This window comes from Crocuta crocuta, unplaced genomic scaffold, assembly GCF_008692635.1.
Source record: "Crocuta crocuta isolate KB4526 unplaced genomic scaffold, BGI_CrCroc_1.0 scaffold223, whole genome shotgun sequence".
In the NCBI taxonomy this organism is placed as follows: domain Eukaryota; kingdom Metazoa; phylum Chordata; class Mammalia; order Carnivora; family Hyaenidae; genus Crocuta; species Crocuta crocuta.
In genome coordinates this window covers 6,836,036-6,852,651 of record NW_027529426.1, presented here as the reverse complement: position 1 = coordinate 6,852,651, position 16,616 = coordinate 6,836,036, and the positions used below count along the sequence as shown (strand labels likewise).

The window sequence follows — 16,616 nt, the reverse complement described above, 5'->3', positions numbered from 1 at the left end:
GAATTGAAGCCTTTGAAAATTTGTGGGAAAAAGACGCTAAACTGTAATCCTATCTAAGCAATGTTGGTGGGCAACACAGCAGCTTAGAAATTGTGACACTGGGGAGACAAAGGGCAGATGTTGTACACAGGACCTTCAGAACCTTCTCACCAAAAATCGAGAATTCATTTCTGCTAGTATGTCAAACCATTTCCCCTTTGTGTTCTAAACTTTCATCTTGCTTCTTGATTAGATTGAAGTAAAGTTTCATTTGGCTTAAAATTCATTAAGTCAAATAATTCATAAGCCACTAAGGTTGATTTCTCAGTTCTCAAAAAGTAAAATGTAATCAATCATTTGTATTCACAAAAGGAGAAAAAAACAATAAAACATTTAGCATCTTGTTGAAGGTCCCATAGTAAATATACCAACACACATACACTATTTACACACACACCTATGTATATCTATCTTTAAAAATGTCAGTTATCTTTAAAAATGTCAGTTACCATGTAAAAATGACTTTCAATGAAAATAACTCGGTAATTCCATTTGGACAGTCTCAGTTTTTACTGAAACAGTATTTTCACGCTTTAAAACTTAGAGACCTAAGTTTATTTAACAAATAGTAATGTATACCATAGTTTTAATGCAATTATTATACTGTTTATCAATTATGTGATATATGAATGACACATGAACTACATATCACAGGAGGACACTGGTGGATTGTAAACACTTAACTTTGAAATGTGTGGGTTGATACATTCTACTTAAAGTCTGTTTAACTTTTAACTACAGTAAGTAAATATGGCTAAACAGATTTCCACACAGGTTGGAAGCTTTACTTAGTATGGTCTATCTTAACATGCAAGCCATGTGGCATATGTGAAATTCATTTTGAGAAGCCAAGGGGAAAGTGATAAGCACCTCAAAGAAACAGACAGTCACCTTCTGGGCAGAGGAAACCAAAGCATTAGGAAAGATCATCACGATACCCTGTCAAGAAGAGAATATCTTGGGCTTTCCTGGCCACGCAACCTGCAACTTTACGCAATGCTGCCTGAGGCACATAAGTAAATGAATGACATTGGCTATGATCTAAAAGGTTTTATTTACAAAAACAAGCAGTGGCCAGATTCAGGATATAAGCCATGGCCTGCCTACCGCTCTGGAGACAATAGCTCACAATGGTTTTTTAAATAGAAAATCAAGTAAGAAACACTCTTTCCATTACATATGTGCAATATATACCTAGGTAGCTCTCACAACACAATGCTAACTAGAAGCAAGGCACTTTGATATTTCTTATACTATTCCATGTTCATTTTCCTGTTTTGGAGGGATTTTTTTTTTTGAATACCATCAGAAACCACCAAGTTAATCTCACAAATGAATAGTGAGTCACTCAAAACCCAAAGCTGTCTCGGTGTGAACAGCAGCTGGAATTTATGATTTACTGATTATCACAAGGAATAATGAGAGCTTTCTAGGAATATATAAGATTCATCGAATGTTTTCTATTTGCCATGCACTGATATATGTTCTCGAAATCTAGCAGTATAAACAAGACAAATACTGCTCCCAATATAGCTAATATTGTTATAGTTTATATAAATGTAAAATGGGATATGTGTAAAATGGGATAATTGTAACATCTATATCCCTCACAAGATCACTGTGAAAAATGAAGCACAGATTACCACATGTATCAAATATTTAGTAAGTTCTCCATATCACCATTATACAAATAATTAAGTACCAACTACTTTCAAAATCAAGCTGAGCTATAATCTATACTACAATAAAACCTTTACAATAAGTTAAAATTATAATTTTTTAATTAATGAAGATGGCCTTACCTATATTATTTAAAAGCAGTGAGTATCTTATAATATACAGTGATGATATGTTGACAGTCAAAGTAGAGAACTCTTAGGTCTCCTGGCTCTCCCTCCTTCCCACCTCCAAAAGTGAGAAAAGATCTAAAGGTTTAAAACGACTCCACCCACAAACCAACCACATGCCATCTAATTTTCACCATCAACTTACCTATAGCAGATGATGAAGGTAAAAAGAATTTAAAAAAATATAAAAGATACTCCAAAATCTGTATTAGTAGGACATGTGTTCAGTTAAACCTGCCAAGGGAAACTTGCAGAAAACTAACCTTTTAATAGTTAGAAAAAATGTTTTTGCATATCAAATAACTACTCTGCATTATCAAAACAACAGCTAAAACATGGACTCCATAGGAGCAGAGATTTTTGCCTACTTTTTTTTGTCACTGCCACATATCCATAATTTAGAGGAATTCTTGTCACTTAGCAGATTCTAAGTATCTGCTGTATCCAAGAAGAGTGAACAAAAATCAAATGACTTATCAACTTGTTTAGGGCATTCAAAAGAACATAAAATGTAAGTTATTTAAAAGTAACATATTTAAAGATTTCTTGACATTTACAGCTTAATTGGTTTATGAGTCTTCTGATTGGTCAGGAATTTATGTCTCAGTGTTTTTACAGCAATAAAGAAATAATCTTACCTTCTTTTTCTACTCTAAAAACAAAAGTTCTTTGTGTTGTAACAACTTCAAATTTGTTGTCTCCTTGAACTCGGACCGTAGATATAGCAGAAAGAGGAATTATTCCTTTTGAATACTTCTCCTGTGTTCGTTGGAGAAAAAAACCATACAAATAAGACAGATTAAAATGTAATTCTCACAACCTCATCAAAAAAAGAATGGTAGTATATTTACAAGTGCTTCTCTTTCATAATTTTAATCTAAATTTTTTAAATGACATACAAACAGTATATACATCCTCATTCACACTTAACACCTGAGAAAGGAAAATATTAAATGGCTCTTTCAAGTAAGATGTCTTTTCAATTTTCTCTTCATCTGGAATTAAAAATAAAGGCAAAGAATCAAACAAAAACAATTGTACTAGACCAGCAATATAAACTTCCAAAAATCAACAGTATGTTTTTTGAAACAATCTGATCAAAATGATTTTATGGTGTTTGCAGGCATCTGCTGGCCATAATGGGTACTGTAACTAACCTATTTCAAAACTACTGCTATCATACGTTGTGAACAAGAACGTATCTCAAACCCCAGATTGTCGGATTAAGTATATTACTCAATGATTCTAATCATTATGTTAGTATCACAACTGCATCACTTTACCTTTAATTACCCAACAAAAAAGATGAAAGAATTTAAAAAGATGGATATGAATATTTGCAATTGGCATATACATTTTACGACTGTGGCTATATCCAACTGGCATTTACATTTTATCATTTTGCTCAAGAAGGTCATCCTGAAGACTCTTGGTAGCTTTCTCTGTCTTCATTTTTCTGGATCCACCAATACCATCTGGCATAATGACCACCCTACCATTTCAGCTGTTTATTAAGGGTGTAATATTTATTGGGCCTTGTGTTGGAAAGAAAATTCCAGGGGCAGCAGGGCAGCTCAGTTGACTGAGCATCTGACTTAGGCTCAGGTCAAGATCTCATGGTTCATGAGGTTGAGCCCTGCATCAGGCTCTGTGCTGAAAGCCTGGAGCCTGCTTTGGACTGTGTCTCCCTTTCTCTCTGCCCCTCCCCTACTTGTACGCTCTCTCACTCTTGCGCGTGCAATCTCTCTCTCTCAAAAATAAACATACATTAAAAAAAAATAAAAAAGAAAAAGAGAAAATTCCAAATAGTATTTATACATTCAAGGAGCCTCAAAATGAAACACCAGCTGGGACACCTGGGTGGCTCAGTTCATTGAGCATTGGACTTCAGCTCAAGTCATGATCTCACAGTTCATGGGTTTGAGCCCCACGTTGGGCTCTGTGCTGACAGCTCAGAGCCTGGAACCTATTTCAGATTCTGTGTCTCCCTCTCTCTCTGCCCCTCCCCTGCTCACTCTGTCTCTCTCTGTCTCTCTCTCTCAAAAATAAGTAAACCATTTAAAAAAAAAAAAATGAAACACCAGCTAATGTAATGAGAGAAAAGTTTAATAAAACAGTACAAACCATGGAATATAAAAGTATAAAGATAGGAACATTCAGTTCTGATGAAAAGAGGTCAGATGTGTTTTCACGGATATAATATGAGAGCCTGACTTGAAGAAACCTTAAGTTTACCAGATAACCAGTTGGAAAACATGAATAGTAGAGGTGTAAGGAGAGAAATGACCAGAGCCACAGTGTAGAGCCAAAAGAGGTGAAGCTGGAAACATACATCAAAGGACACATTTTGTAAAGTCTTAAATGTCAGAAGAGTTTGAACACACCCTTATAGGGTTTCTTCTATTATTTCCTTCCACACCATTATTCATGGAGCCCTAGTTTTTTATCAGATCCCAAGTATCTGAAGCAACTGGTTAGGAAAAAAAATTCATTAAACCATTCTATGCAGACTTCGGCTCAAGTCATGATCTCATGGTTCGTGAGTTCTAGCCCCGTGTTCTGGCCCCACTGAGAGCTCAGAGCCTGGAACTTTCTTCAAACTCCGTGTCTCCCTCTTGCTCTACCCTTCCCCTGCACATGCTCACTCACTAGCTCTCTCAAAAATAAATAAACATTAAAAAAATTTTAAGGGGCACCTGGGTAGCTCAGTTGGTTAAGTGTCCAACTTTGACTCAGGTCATGATCTAGCAGTTCATGAGTTCAAGCCCCATGCTGGGCTCTTGTGCCGACAGCTCGGAGCCTGGAGCCTGCTTCAGATTCTGTGTCTCCCTCTCTCTGCTCTTCCCCTGCTTGCGCTCTGTCTGTCTCTCAATTAATTTTTTTCTTTTTAATTTAAACCATGCCAGGCAGAGAACAAGTGCCACGGTCATATTCCTCTCAGTGGTAAACTCCTGCCATGCATACCAGAGAGGTAAGGGACAGTCACCATCAGCAGCATGCTGTTCTACTGGGAGGCTGTCCAGTTAAGATACACTACACTGCCAAGGCATTTCCCTCCTACTACTTTCTCGGTTTCTCCTCTTCCAATGCTCTGCTCCAATCTGCCATCCCTGACTATATGTATGCATCAAAACCCTATGCATTCTTCAACACCACTTAAAATGCCAATGCCACAAAAGCTTTCCCGCATCCCCTCACACAGCCAAAACTAATAGGATATTTGAAATGTAACCAACGATGTTGAGTGGGAAACCTCACAGAAAAAGGAGAAGGATGTCAAGAAGTAAAGTAGCTTTTCTTCTTGTTTTCCTTTTTTTGTTTTTTATCCTCTCTTAAAAAAAAATCCCTTCTTACTATTTCAACCACCAACTTTATGAGGAAAATTCTCAAATCTGTTTGGTCAACTCCAGCCCCATATTTCAAGTCATCAATTGTATGTGAAACTATTCCATAAGCACCTCAAACTTTAAATTATCTCCTGAAAACATACCCTTCTCCTCTATACCCTGTTCATTAAATATCACTCTTCTAGTCAGTCTTAAATAGACTTTGATTTGTGCTGATCCTTTGCGCCCACATAACTCGGGATCCCCCAGAGCGACTTGCCAACTTTGTCCCCTCCACTCTTGGACTCTCTCCAGTTACATGAGTCTCCTTTACAGTTCTAACATCCCATGTTTCTGCCCAATACAGTGCCTTTGCTTACTCTGTTCTTCAAGGAATGTTGTCCTCTCCAGCTTCACATATTTACTCCCTCTACATCGTTCACATTTCATCATAAATAGATGCTCCAGAAGAAATGTTTTCTGACCAGCCTCTTCTCACCTGGGCAGATAACCTTAATTTAAGCTAACAGCAACCTGCATTTTTCCTTTATAGCAATTACTAACTACAACTCAAATGGTTATTTTTATATTTACTGTGTAATCAGTTCATTAATACAGTCTCCCCAAAGAGACCATGGGTCATACATATGTCTATTTTCCTCATACCTTTCACATAATCGGCGTTGTAGAAGTATTTTCCCAATGAATGAATTCTATGTCCAATCACAATCATCTCAAACTGACAGCTCATTTTTAATGTTTTTTTTTTTTAATTCACTGTAACACTTCCACTGGCCTACGCAGCCCACACTGATAAATTAATGTCTGATTTACTGCATACTCCCCTGATTTGCCTCCCTACTTTCAGCTTTTTACTTCTCATCTTTCTTGCATATTATTGTGCAAATGTCATAGTTGGAATATATTTTAAAAAGCTTCATTCAGGGGGATAAAAAATAGATCTTGAAGTTTGCACAGGATTTTGATGGATGGCAATGGCTCAGAAGGTTCAGATGAATGAGCAAAAACATGCAGGTGAAAAAACAGGAAAAAAGATATGTTCACGTTCCCCACCATGTATACCCAGACACCGCCAAACAAAGTCGTGCAAAGAAATACACAACTGACTGGCTTAAAGGAAACCCAATAAATGCAGGTGGGTTATGATGCCAGTACTAGGTAACACTAGAGCACTTAGTGCTACCAGAATAAGAAAAGTGGGAAAATGTCTCCCCAGCGTCAGGCAACCTCAGATGTAGGAAACAACAGTGTACCTTTGGGGACAGTTCAAGGGCCTCTCTGGCTATAAATCTATAGTAGCAGAGAGCAGACTGAAAAATCTAGAAAGTCCAAAAACATTTACACTCCATCTTTAAGGGGATCCATCCTCAAATCTTATGTTGCTTAAAAGTTACAGAAGCTTATAAAAACATATCTCCAGTGAGATAATTAACCATTTGTTGAATTAAAACGTTATCATTAAAAAGGAGATTTTCCTTCCTCTAGACCTGCTTAAAGAGATTAAAAAACAGTTCCTTCAAAAAAGTAACCCACCCACGTCATAATACCACCATATTTAACAGGTAAGTACTCTATAAGAGGAACAGAAAAATAAATTCCCCAGGAGTGATCAAAATGTACTTAACAAGCTAATTATTATGTCCCTCAAACCTACAGAAGTTACAGTTTCTCTAATGGCTCATTTATAATCTATTATGAGATCCCAAGAAACCTCATAACGTTTAATACTATATAGAGTTGGTTTTACATTTCACTTCTAACAACACATGATAAAGACAATATAGAGGAGGAAAAAAAGACAACAGGCTTAGAATGATTGTGTTTTTCAGAGTGTAAAATTTTCCTTAAGGACAGAAATTGTAAAGCATCCCTTGAGCCTGTAACTCACAGATATCAAGGTCAAGTCTGTCATTTATCTACCACCACTTTCAGACAATGAAACGACCACAGGGCAATTCTACCCACAGCTGAGTGAGAATGGGGGTGAGTCAGATTTCTTGGCAGGTGACAAGATATCAGGGCTGTTGGGATGATGCCATTTTCAGCAATACAATGAAAAAGTTCTTGCAGAGACGTGACTGAGCAGCACTGACAAAAGTGAATGAAAACCAGGGAAATATACAGGTCTATCCAACCATACTCTCCTCAGGTGCACCTTTAAAACACTGAAAAGCCTAACTACTGGGTGCACATGACCACAAAAATGACACACTGATCGGGGACAGTAGCGATGGCCACACCCGTGCCTTCTCTACATTGGCCTTAAAACACCCTGTTCCCAGTCCTCCAATCCAATCCACTCTCCTGCAAGAGAGTCACAAAGAAACGGTACCTCCTTTTAGGAAACATTCCAGTATTTTAATTTTTGCCAAGATGAAACCAATCATCTGGATAATAAACGAATGAAATGCCAGAGAAACAATGATGAAAAATTTTTTTTAAATTGTTAAGTTAAAGAATTTGTAAACATTCATTTTAACATGAACTTTTTATCACAATTTCAAACCAAGGCTACATTATCTCACTGTATCAATATATGCAAATGTGACAGGTAGCTGTCTCCTCACCGCAGTTGAAATGAGCTCTAAAATTTTTTTTAAATGTTGTTTATTTTTTGAAAGAGAGAAAGAAAAAGAAACAGAGACAAAGCACGAGCGGGGGAGGGGCAGAGAGAGAGGAAGACAGAATCTGAAATAGGCTCCAGGCTATGAGCTATCAGCACAGAGCCCTGATGCGGGGTTCAAACTCACGAACTATGGTGTCATGAGTTGAGTCCATGAGATCATGACCTAAGTCAAAGTCTGGTGCTCAACCAACTGACCACATAGGCTCCCTGAGATGAGTGTTTAAAGGACAAACAGAATGAGCCCAGGTGGACACAAATACCAGAAATCCTCTCTCCCAAGTGGAGATAATGATACCACCACCAAAAAAGCCTCATGGCATGGAAGCCTGTCTCCTCCTGAACAATCTTCCCCTCATTTCGATCAAACCAGAGAATCGTGCAGCTGCTGGAAAAAACACTAGAGGTCAGATTTCAGCAGATGCAGAGACCACATTGTATCCACGGCTGGTGCAAAAACTGTCTCAACATTCAAATGTACGAGCAAAGTAAAAAACACTAGCTGAGGCAAAGACAGCTTTCAAAAAAAAATATTTATCCCACCATCTTGCAAACCTCAAAAAGGTATGTTTAGGGGCACCTGAGTGGTTCAGTTGGTTCATGGGACCAAACCCCACATCAGGCTCTACATTAACAGCACGGAGCTTACTTGGAATTCTCTCTCCCTCTTTGGGGCACCAGGGTGGCTCAGTCGGTTAGGTGTCTGACTTCGGCTTAGGTCATGATCTCATCGCTCATGGGTTTGAGCCCCGTGTTGGGTTCTGTGCCAACAGCTAGCTCAGAGCCTGGAGCCTGCTTCAGATTCTGTGTCTCCTTCTCTCTCTGACCTTGCCCTGCTCACGGTGTCTCTCTCCTTCTCTCTCAGAAATAAATAAAACATTAAAAAAAAAAAAAAAAAGGCATTCTCTCTCCCTCTCTCTCTGCCCCTCCCGATTGTGCACACTCTCCTCTCAAAATAAATAAACATTAAATAAAAATGTGCTTGAATTTATTTGATGTTTTATTTGGATCCCTCCAAAGTGTAACCAAATAATTAATACTTCTCTGAACTTTCTATCATTCTTAATATTGTAGCATGTAAGTGTATGCTACATTCTGTCTATCTAAAAGCAAATTCTCTTTTGCCCTGTAGCACTGAAGAATCAATACATACAAGGGAGTTTAAGTTTCTATTCAAGCCACAGATATCACAATAGGAAGTGAATATCTCCTTGTGAGAAAATAATGTTAAATTATAAGCTATAAATAAGAAAATGTGCTTAAATGTTAAATGAGTATGTTAAGGGAATGGATGTAGTTAAGACTATAAAATTACCAGATTTTAATTAACTGAAAATATACATTTATATATTCCCACTTTTCATTAAGGAAACCGTCAAACACAGAGAAGTTGAAAGATTACTACACTGGACATTCATGTGTTTTCCACCCAGATTTGACAACTGTTAACGTCTTCAGTTTTTGTTTTACCTAACTATGTGTGTGCGCAAATATATGTATTTGTAAATATAAATACATAGGTAAGTAACATCTGAAAAACATGTGCAGATATGACATTTCAAATATTTCGGCCTACATCTCCTAAAAATACAGACTGTCTCATACCTAATGAAAACATGATCAAAACAGTATCATGTGGTTAAGACTCACTTACCTAAAGACTAAACTGTGACCACTTTCACATCAAGGTATTCAATGAGCTCTAACCCAAAGAACCTTCTCAGCTTCATCTCCCACAAGTCTCCTTCATATATTCTAACCAGAAAATTGATTTCCCACCTGGACATGTTATTGTTCTCTAAATAGGCATGTTCTGTTCTCTCTAGTCTCAATGCACAAATGTTCCTCTTTTGTCAAGACTCATGGCAAAGGAAATCTCATGTAAGGAGCCTTCTCTGGTTCTTCCACACCCTTCCAGAGTACAAAGTAACCTCTCTTGGTGTTGCCATTTCCTCCCTGTAGTACCCTCTTGTAAACATTCCTTAGTGTTCTCTAGGAGAAAGGCCATTTCTTATCCATTCTTAGGTCGTTCACAATTCCTATAGCTTGTAGAAGACACTCCATAAATAATTGTTGGGAGTATATTTTTTTAATCAAGATTGTATGTGTCAAGGAAAAGTTAAACATGAAACAAATGTTTCATCCTGTGTAAACTCTTTTCATTNATAAAATGTACTTATATATATATATATATATGTATAAGACAACCTTTGAGAAATATAAAATGTACTTACCTTCTCATTATTGTAATAAGAAATGCTAAGGCCATCAAATTTCACCCATCTCTTCTGAAACATGCGTTTTCTGTAAGATATATGAAATTGTTATCCAACATTCAAGTATCATGAATTTGGCTTTTAAATACATTTGTAATGTAACTGTGTTTAGTACATTCCTATTTGTTATTAATCAGTGTAAAAAACATAGGCTATGACAATGTACAGTTCTGGCAATGGCATGTGACTAATGATACATAAATGACACTTTCTAATCAGTTAACATATTTAAAACAATGATTCTGTTGGTATTGGCACAAAAACGGGCACAGATCAAAGGAACGGGAGATCCCAGAAATAAACCCACATTTATATGGTCAGTTAATTTACCACAAAGAAGGCAAGAATATACAATGGGATAAATAGGCATTTTTCCAAACAAGATATTCAGATGGCCAACAGACACAAGAAAAGATGCTCAATATCACTAATAATCAGGGAAATGAAAATCAAAACTGCAAAGAGATAGTGCCTTACACCTTTCAGAATGGCTAGAATCAAAGTGACAAGAAATAACAAGTGTTGAAGATGTGGAGAAAAAGGGACCCTCATGCACTGTGGTGGAAATGTAAATCAGTACAACCACTGTGCAAAACAGTTTGGAGTTTCCTCAGAAAATTAAAAATACCACTAAGATTGAATAATTCCACTACAAAGTATTTACCAACAACAAAAAACAAACAAAAAGCAACAGGATTTTGGAAAAATATATGCACCCTATGTTTACTGCAGCATTATTTACAGTAGCCAAGATATGGCAGCAATCCAAGTGTCCATCCATAGATGAATGGATAAAGATGTGGTGTGTGTGTGTATACATATACATATATATACACACACACATATAACAGAATATAGTGCAGCCATAAAAAAGGAGGAGATCTTGCCAATTGTGGCATGTGGCAAGATCCAACATGGATGGACCTAGAGAACATTATGCTAAGTGAAGTAAGTCAAACCAAGAAAGACAAATACCTTATGATTTCACTCATATGTGGAATCTAAAAAAAAAAACAAATGAACAAACAAAAAGCAGAATCAAACCTATATAGACATTCGATGGTTGCCAGAGGGGTGAGGCGTAGGAGGATGGGTAAAATGGGTGAAGGGAGATCCAGGCTTCCCAGTTACAGAATGAATAGATCTTGGGAATAGAAGATACAGCATAGGGAATGTAGCCAATGACACTATAATACTGTTGTATGGTGACAGATGGTAGCTACACTTGTGCTGAGCACAGCATAACTTATAGAGACACTGATTCACTATATTGTACATCTAGAACCAATGTAACATCATATATCAAATATATTCAAGTACAAAACTTAACTAAATAAAACAATGATATTGTTAACAGTATTAATATCCACATTAATAAGGTTGAGTGGAAAACAAAGTGTAGTCAGAAACACTATCACTGCACCCATTTCCCCTAATGGAAATAACCCTTTAATAAAGATAATATACGGGCACCTGGCTGGCTCAGTTGGTAAAGCATGTGACTCTTAATCTCGGGGTCATGAGTTCAAGCCCCATGCTGGGAGTAGAGTTTACTTAAAAATTAATTTTTTTAAAAAGATAACATAAGCTTTCATCCTTCATTAAGCTTACAGCATTTATCTTATTTTACCTTAACTTTTGCTTTGGAGCATTTAGCAATATTTTGCTAAAATAACAAAGCTTTGTCAACTGAATTCATAGAGATAAATTACTTATTTTTCATCAAATGAGCTGAAAAAAAGCCCTGTATACAAAATCCTTTACAATCATCCAAAATTCACTAAAATGTTAACATTTTTCAAAAAGAATCAGATGAGGGGCCCCTGGGTGGCTCAGTCAGTTAAGAGTCCGACTTCGGCGCACGTCATGATCTCATGGTTCATGGGTTTGAGCCCCACGTCGGGCTCTGTGCTGACAGCTAGCTCAGAGCCTGGAGCCTGCTTCAGATTCTGTGTCTCCCTCCCTCTCTGACCCTCCCCTGCTCATGTTGTTTCTCTCTCTCTCAGAAATACATTAAAAAAAAAAAAAGAATCAGATGAAAGACAAATGCAGTTTAAAATGATTACTGAAAATGAGAAACAAAGCAAATAATGTAATCACATGTTTCCTACTTAGGTTGAAAAGAAAAAAACTTTTTCTGACTATTTAAGGGAAAAATGAAGAACCAATCCCACATGGGCTTCTTTTTATTTTGTTTGTTTCAGAAGCCTTCTCTGAAGTGAGATAATCCTATTCTCTAAGTGTCTTTTCTCTACTTGACACAATATAGATATTTTTGGCTTTTAACACAGATCATATATGAAAGCTAATTTTCTGTTTAAATAAAGTCATTTCTAAACAAATGCATAAATAACAATCACGTCTACCTTTTCCTTTTGTATAAATAAGGGACTGGTATAACATTCTGTGATTTTCATAAAATTTAAAGATAGAAAAATAACTTCTACAAGTGTGGAGAACTTGTCTTCCCAGCTGTTTTCTGAGCACCAAACATGGATCACTCCAGTGAAATACAGTGAGCCTCCCACACTGATCTATTCTGCTTCCCATAAAATTAGAGCAAACTTGATCAAATGGAGAGAAAAGTTTCAGTTTATCAGCGCAGACATTTTCACATATAAACATTTGAGTTAGTTATGAAGTAAAATAAAGACTTTGAAACCATAAGCACAACTAACTACTCAGCTCTTTTTCCATCATCTGCTTCTTTTTAACTTCCCTTGATCTATATTTTCTTGACATTGAAACATCCAATAGTCAGTTGATTTTTAAAACCCAAGGGCTTTTTAAATTCCCAGCCTTAAATGGTAGAGAAATATTAAACACAATAATTATACATTGAACAAATTAAACACTTTGCACTCATGTCACATTGATCTCTGTCCTACTTGAAGTCAGGTAAACACAGATCTTCCCACACAATGTCAGCAATAATTCTGTAAATCAAGATTTTGTTGTGAGCTCTACGTACCTTACATTGTGAATGGTGATAAGCTAGAGCTCAACAGTACCTATAATCTTTCAGCTCAGAATAAAAATAATCAACATCTATAGGGAGATCTTAGGACCTTCCATTACCCCTCTATTCCCTTTGCTAATGACTTCTCTTTCAGAGATCCCCCCGTACTACCTACACAAATATTCCTTCCCTGATGACACAATCCAAAGCAGATGACAAAGTTATCCTCCTCAAAGCACACTCTCCTTTTCCTCTTAACAATGAACAGAATCTCTAATTGTAACATACATACATTTGTTTGCTTGCTCAAAGTCTGTCTCCCACACTATACCTTATGCTTTACAAGGACAAAGTCCAGGAGTGTTTCATCCTTTACTACATGATCAGCAACTATACAGAGACAAGTACAGCACTAAAAAAAAAGAATCTGTCGAATGAATGAGTGATATGATTAAGCATAGTCCCTTTAGCAAGATGACAAACCTCAGTGACTAGCACTCAAATAATCAGCACCTTAAAAAAAAAAAAAAGAAAGAAAGGAAAACTTCTGAAAACTCAAAATTAAATTCAAAGTTTCAAAACCTGCCAAAGCACAGAGTGAAAAAAGTTTGGAGACTACTTTAATACGTTTTACTTAAGACTGTTAACTGCAGCTACTTGGACTCCTAAGCCTTTCTTAGAATTCCATCACCAATTTGATAGACAGTTTGGGGTCTGAGGCATCATCCAGGACTATAACATTTGTATCCACAGAAAAATGAGAAGGGGAAGACACAGGGCAGACAGCTCAGGGATCAAAGATATCACCATCTGACCCCATCTCTCAGCACTGAAGACCAAGGGTACACTCTATCCTTGGCTCCCTAAACAAAGCCTCAATCAAAACCTTTACCGATATGAGGCTTCTTAGTTTCTGAAGTATTTTCCCATTCATTTAATTTTCACAACTGCCAGGTAACTATTAGATGTATTCAGCCATTGTAAATCAATTATTTTTAAATATTACTAAATCCCTCTAATAATCCTATGGAGGGAAACCTCAACAGGACAAGTCCCAGCCCAAAGGGGAATGGAATGAGAAGCCACATGGTGTAGCATCTGAGGAAACGACCATTCTGCAATTGGAGAGAGCCACTGTGCAGTCGACTAATGGCCCTCTCCTTCTGCTGTATTCATTCATGCAGGCAGCCATCAAATCTGTGGGTACCTACCCAGTGGACAGGATGCTACAGCCATATTACTTCCTGTCTCTAGACTTGTTCTTGCCCAGCCTTCTCAGATGCTATTTTCTCTACTTAGAATGCTACTGGCCTGTTCTTGACATGGTCAGCTCCTTATCCTTGAAACCTCAGCTTAAAAGTATCCCCTCCAGTAGCCACACTGACTACCATATAATTCCTACAGATCCCCTTGGTCTCTTACTCCATTTCTTCACTCAAAGACACCTAGCAGATTTTGGCATTACATATTTGCTTTGTTTACCTATCTCCCATGTGAGAAATTGAGATACCTGAGTGGAGAAAGCATTCCTGTTTTGTTTATCAATATAAAACCGGGGCGCCTGGGTGGCTCAGTCGGTTAAGCGTCCGACTTCTGGTCAGGTCATGATCTCACGGTTTTTGGTTTTGAGCCCCACATCAGGCTCTATGCTGACAGCTCAGAGCCTGGAGCCTGTTTCAGATTCTGTGTCTCCCTCTCTCTCTGACCCTCCCCTGCTCAAGATCGATCGATCTCTCTCTCTCTCAGAAATAAAAACATTAAAAAAATTTTTTTTAAATAAATAAAACCAGCGACTGCCACAGTTCCTAGCAATAAAATGAGCTTAATAAATATTTAATGAACAAAGGAACATATTTTTCACTGAAAAATGCCTACTCAAATCTGTGTTATTTATATATAAGATAAACACCACTAAAACATTTTATCCTTAATTTCATGTTTTGCTTTTTTCAAATACTGAAGATTTTTTTAATATGATAAAATAAAAGCTTTGTAAAATATTTTGTTATTACAGAAAAATTAGAGCCTACAGAAAGCTCATCATTCATTTCCATGAAATTCATGGAAAATTCATCATTAATATCCACATAATTTAAAAATACATTTTATGTTTAAACACTTAAAATATACTTTGTAAAAAATGTATGCATTTGACATGTTATTTAAAAATGCAAATCAATACAAAATACTTCCAGAACTAAATTTATATAAATATTGTTTAATCTATTTTGCTTATTAAATACATCAACATTATATTAACTGTTTCCTGCATGTAAGGTCAATACTGGATTCTAATAGCTGGTAATTACAGATAAGAACTTACATTTATATCCTTTCTCACATTATTATTCTTCTTTCTAGCAAATGAAAACTCAGATTTAATGTTGGTAAGCATTACAAATTAATTAAAATTTCAATGAAATAACAGGGAAAATTTAAGAAGGTATTTCTAAATGTCAATGTACAATTTTAAAATAAATATAATGAATACTAAATTTTTAAGAACTATGTTCTCTGTGCAAGGATTATATATTTCTGTCACATTTTTATAAAAGGTTATAAAAGCTGATCTCAATCAGCTAATTCCACTGGAATTACATAAAATTAATCTAATACACACAATTAGAGGTTGCAAAAGTAAACATTTACTCTGGTTTGTTATACTTTTTCTCTTAAATTTTGCTTTACAGCTTAATTTACTTAGTAAGTGTTAAAAAAATAAGATATGGTATAAAATACAATGTCATCCTATACTGTGTTTCTACTGTCACAGGACACAAATTAGATCTGAAATAATAATGAATTACTAAATAGAAAAGAGATTTTTAAAGCACCAATTAAGAATTTATTTGGCATAATAATCCTCATAATAAAAACACCAAACAGTGTATTGTGCTTTTCTCTAGGCCACGCCACAGGGCAAAAACAAATACTAATTCATTTAATCCTCCAAGCAACCACATGAGGTGATATTATTATTCCCATTTTACAGATGAAGGCACACAGGCACTGGTAAGTTAAGTAACTTGTCCCACAACTACTAAGGAATGTATCTGTGAGTCAGATCCAGGCAATCTGGTCCCAAAGTCTGTGCTCTCAACCACTACGCACAATAGACTCAGTATGTTTTATAGCAAGGCATCCTGGACATCCCTTCAGGCAGCGGTAACATTTGACCTCTACCCATTTTATACGTGAGTTCAATTTTGCAAAGTGCGTCAGAATTCCTTCAGAAAAAAAGGTGGAGCAGATGTGAAATGTATTAGCCNTATTAGCCCAGGTTTTATCCCAGTTTGTTTTTAGGATTCTGAAGGGAAGCATTTCTTTAAGAAGCTTTTTTAGAATAATTTATAAGACTTGTGCCACGTTCCTGAACGAATTCCTATAAACTCTTCCCTTGAGCTCTGGGAGGGCAGCTGGTGTGAAGTTTCAACTGCGACTGTAAACACAGCCTTGCCACCTGGTGTCGGTTTTTGTTGTCTCAAAACTGTGTGTCTTAAGAATTCTTTTTTTTTTTTTTTTTAA

The 16,616-nt window shown here is 36.5% G+C and overlaps 1 protein-coding gene across 3 annotated transcripts in view; it reads right to left on the bottom strand.

The window, feature by feature from the left end:
- The window catches only part of ARAP2 (ArfGAP with RhoGAP domain, ankyrin repeat and PH domain 2), a 190,175-nt gene that overhangs the window by 137,732 nt on the left and 35,827 nt on the right, over positions 1–16,616 (bottom strand). For all 3 annotated transcript variants that reach the window (XM_077758955.1, XM_077758957.1, XM_077758956.1), the window contains exons 7-8: positions 10,091–10,160; positions 2,525–2,645 (exon numbers count right to left, since the gene is read on the bottom strand). In XM_077758955.1, the coding sequence (XP_077615081.1) occupies positions 2,525–2,645; positions 10,091–10,160 (191 nt within the window). The remainder of the gene's footprint in view (positions 1–2,524; positions 2,646–10,090; positions 10,161–16,616) is intronic.